A 4,585-nucleotide genomic window follows, 5' to 3' on the forward strand; every position below is an offset into this window, starting at 1 on the left:
TGTGTGTGTGTGTGTGTGTGTGTGTGTGTGTGTGTGTGTGTGTGTGTGTGTGTGTACACATATTTTACAAATTAAATAGAGTAAACAATAAATAACTTATAGTTGGCTTCCAGCGTTTGCAGAGTGATTGATACGTGTAGGCAAAGTCTCTGATGCTCTCAGCCTTGGACTGTGCTCCGCACTCTCTCAGCCAGCTCATCCTCATAGTCTCCTGACAGGAACGCATTATTTCCAGGTTTGGATTTTATGGGATCCCTTGAAGTTCCAGGTAGAACATTACAAAGAGTAGCCATAAGCCCCTCGTCAGTGAGTGGGTTGAGGCCCAAGAAGTCTTCCCCCCTCTCTACGTACTGAAGAGGATCAGACTCATCAGCTTTTCCAAATGTTGGAAAAGGCACTTTGATAGGCCTCTTCCCCCCATTCTACTCCTCGTTTCACCTCGGACGGTTAGCTGGTTACAACCTGGGTTGGCCAGCCACTCTTAGATGTTTCTCTCCAAATATGTCGTCTGAATAGGTTTGCAACCCTGCATGTCCAGGTGCCGGGACAGAGAGAAGGATCCTCTTTTATCGGTTGGATGACATCAGGTATGAGTTTTGTGGTTATTTGAGTGTACTGGTCCTTTAAACTTCACTCGTTTGACAAGTTGTTTTCTGTGAGATTTGTGTTCATTTGTTCCATTTGAAAAACTGTTTTTTTTTTGTGTTCAGTGCTCGTTTTTAGCTCCTCCTCCTAGTCGTGTTGGTTCTCCACAGTTATTTAGGCCGTTCCAGAATATCCTGATCAGCAATATTTGATGACGTGAACAGATTCACTTCCTGTGTTCTTTAATCGATTTTCCAGGAGGAGAGTTGGACAAGTTTAAAGGAGCACCGAGCTCACTCAGATCCATACCCCGCAGTGAATTATGGGAGGAGAGTTTCATTTGCTGATACCGTCTGGACTTCCAAGGGTGACCCAGCACTGGGAGCAGTTTTGTGTTTCTGTTGGGTTGTTTCAAATAAAGTTTTTTCTGTCTTTATTTAATGGGTTTATAATTAATGAATGAGTCCCATCCGAGGTGTCATTTTTCTATTTGTCAGTTTATATAATGAAGGTGTGGGGGTAGCAGTCAGGTACAGCAAACCTCACAAAGGATGTAAACATGTAACAGAGCTTACCACCCTCAGCATGAAACAAACCACGGTTTCTCTCATAAAACTCAAACGGATTCACACACTGAAAATACTCATCCTTTAACCTAAGTGTAGTTCACGGCTCATGTTTGGTCCACGTTTTATCGCTCACCAGTCCACTGCAGTGACAAACGAAAGGCGTCTCAAACCAGCTGTGCACAGCTGCACACAAAGTACAGCCTGGAGCAGCGCCTCACTGCCACCTCCATCCACAAAGAAATCCTCCTGCGTCAGAGCCAGACGATCCCCGGTGCTTTCCACTGGCGTGCTTCTTTTGAAGGCTGTCAGTGGGGCCTTCCACCCAGAAACACTGGGCTGGTCCGCTCCGTGTCGAGGACCACTCCAAAAGGAATTGGGGGTGTGGCAGTGAGTTTGCATGAGGCGATCCGAGTTCAGAGCAGCAGACAAGTGAGCACTGGCCATACGTTCATCCTTTGATGAACACGCATACGAAGTCAGATTCCTTTGCAGAACGTAGATAATTCAGCATCGTCAACAGGTTCCATTCCACACAGGTTCTGGTCCACACAATCACGCATTCGGATCCACACATGGCTGAACGTCTTCATGCGTTCTTAAGTCCTTTGTCAGTTCTCCCAGTCACAGCTCGCACTTTCGCTATACACCTAATGGCTCATAACAGCAGCCCCACTGTCCTGCGTCCCCACATGTCTACAAACCAAATCCAAAAGACTGGATGGTCAAACCCCCACGATCACTCCAAAGTCCAAGGTCCAACGATCACTCTGAGCCTGCTTCCTAACACTGGAGACCACAGGTGTCAAACTCCAGGCCTCAAGGGCCGGTGTCCTGCAGGTTTTAGATGTAACCTTGATACAACACAGCTGATTTGAATGACCTCCTCAACATGTCCTGAAGTTCTCCAGAGGCCTGGTAATGAACTAATAATGTGATTCAGGTGTGTTGACCCAGGGTGAGATCTAAAACCTGCAGGACACCGGCCCTCGAGGCCTGGAGTTGGACACCCCTGCTGTAGACCAAACTTTCCTGAGATCTGGTCATCTTCCAGGATACTCTGACAGGTAAACAGTAGGGGCGCAGCGAAACACATAATTCACGGTTCGATATTTTTTTGATACAAAAAAAAATGTTCATGCTTTTTGAATTTATCATTTATTAAAATTATAAATATATATTTTAACTCAAACGTACAGTTTTTAAATTTAATGTTGCTGAAACAACAAAGGGATAAAATAATAAATCTATCTGATCGAGAAATCACTCACTGTTAATGAGCGTTAACGAGCTAACTGCGCTAACGCACTAGTTCACACCAATGTAATTGAGCATTGCATGGCACATCCGACATACTGTTTTACTTTAGTCCGCGCTTACCTTCAGGGTCATACGTCACATGGAAACCAAAATAGTTCCAAACGCCAGATCTGAATGAGGGTGGGGGAGGTTCAGTTTGCCATGTTGCAATGAGCTTAGCTTCTGTCTGCTAGCTTGTGCTGCGCTCAGTGGATCTGTGCTCGACAGTGCAGCCTAGGCGGAGTAGTCGAACGCAGATCCACTGAGCGCTCAACACAGACAGCATCGTCAGAAGAAAAGTTGATCAAATAAATTACAAATGTTGTATTGTTCGATGCATATGCGTACCGAACCGAAAGCACTGTATCGAACGGTTCAATATCAGTACGAGTATCGTTGCACCCCTAGTAAACAGGTAACCAACAAAAATAGACTGACTCTAAATTTTATTTATACTCTTTTCTATTTTGAGGTATATGTGAAACATTGATCTAATCAATAACTCCGATCAATACAGATGAAAGTAATAAACCAAAACTGCAGCTCAGTGTTGTGGTTTCTCTAATACTGTAGACCTGGTGGGGTTAAAGCACAAGCTTTGACCTTTGACATCCATCAGTCTGGGTGCCAGCTGAGCTCAGTGGGTGAGCGGGCGACCACACAACTGCAGAGCAGCAGCTCGGGTTCGAGCCCGACCCGTGGCCCTTTGCTGCGTGCCATCTCCTCCCTTTCTATTCAACCTTCACTTTCAACATCCAATAAAGTCATAAATACTTCAAATAGTGGACCAATCTTAGATCTGTAAATATTCTGATTCTTTGATTTCAGTCAGTTTTTAAACTTTCGTGTCCTGTTCCAGATTCTCAGTGTTTCATCACAGTGAGCATTAGCTGATCTGTAACCACCGACAAGTCAGCGCCACGTCAGCTGGCGTCACTCAGACGTACGAGTTTTACCTTGCTGTGAGCGTAGACCACCGATCCCAGCAGCTTCCAGGTTCCTCCTCGGCGATCCATACGGATCATTCGGAGAATCTGAAGGAACCGCAGTGACCTGATGGCCGACGTAGCGAAGACGTTTCCCTGAGTCCCTGCAGCCAGGACTGATATGGATGCTATGAGCACCATGATGTCTGCAGACAGACAGGTAACAGGTAGGTCAGAGATGGCTTTTCTAATTGTACCATCATGAACTGGTCCTTTCCATTAGCACTGGTAGTTATTCTTCTAACATTGCCCCACTGGCACAAACCCACGGGGTTTTCTGTTTTCATTACAGACGCTGCAGCTTGGGTCTGTCTTTGAAATCATCATGTTACTTATCACTTTTAATAATAATGATGATAATACATTTTCTTTTATGTACCTTTCAAAACACTCAACGTCACCTTACGCAGAAGAAAAGACAATGCAGTGTCTCAAAAATGAGTTAATAAAACAAGATTGGACTATTGTATATAAACACAAGGATGTCAATAAAGCCTATGAGGCATTCTTAAGCATATTCATGGCTTTTTTAGAGGAAAACAGCCTACTTATTGAAGTCAACAGGAAAGATAAGTATGCAGGAAGACCATGGATGACAAAGGGACTGCAAAATGCCTGTAAAAAAAAGAACACCTTATATAGAGAATTCATTAAAAAGAGAACTACAGAATCGGAAAAGAAATATAAAAAGTATAAAAATAAATTAAGAGAACTTGTAAAAAAGAATACTTCATCAAAAAGTTAGAAGATAATAAAGAAAGCATGAAAGGGATATGGAAGGTATTAAATAGTATAATAAAAAATGGACCAAGGACTAATGACTACCCTGGGTATTTTATGGAAGGGACAAATACTATTAGTAAAATGAACGAAATAGTAAATGGATTCAATACATTTTTTGTAAATATAGAGCCAAAACTGGCTGCAGAAATAAAGGTTGGTATGATAGGAAGGGAGGAAACATTGAAAGGAATGCAAGTTCAATGTTTCTAAGAGCAGTGGAAGAGAAGGAGATATATGATACTGTCAGTGGACTTAAGAACAAAACGAGTACTGACTGTCATGATATTGATATGGTAACGGTAAAGAGAGTAATTGATGGTATTGTAAAACCACTACAATATATTTTTAATTTGTCTTTACAGGACA

At 43.0% G+C, this 4,585-nt stretch overlaps 1 protein-coding gene across 2 annotated transcripts in view; it reads right to left on the reverse strand.

Moving 5' to 3' along the window:
• The window catches only part of LOC102194525 (potassium voltage-gated channel subfamily KQT member 2-like), a 27,430-nt gene that overhangs the window by 15,681 nt on the left and 7,164 nt on the right, over nucleotides 1-4,585 (reverse strand). For both annotated transcript variants that reach the window (XM_013916067.1, XM_013916066.1), the window contains exon 5: nucleotides 3,407-3,582. In XM_013916067.1, the coding sequence (XP_013771521.1) occupies nucleotides 3,407-3,582 (176 nt within the window). The remainder of the gene's footprint in view (nucleotides 1-3,406; nucleotides 3,583-4,585) is intronic.

The sequence above is a fragment of the Pundamilia nyererei genome, unplaced genomic scaffold (assembly GCF_000239375.1).
Source record: "Pundamilia nyererei isolate P.nyererei 1_Seehausen unplaced genomic scaffold, PunNye1.0 scaffold00447, whole genome shotgun sequence".
Classification (NCBI taxonomy): domain Eukaryota; kingdom Metazoa; phylum Chordata; class Actinopteri; order Cichliformes; family Cichlidae; genus Pundamilia; species Pundamilia nyererei.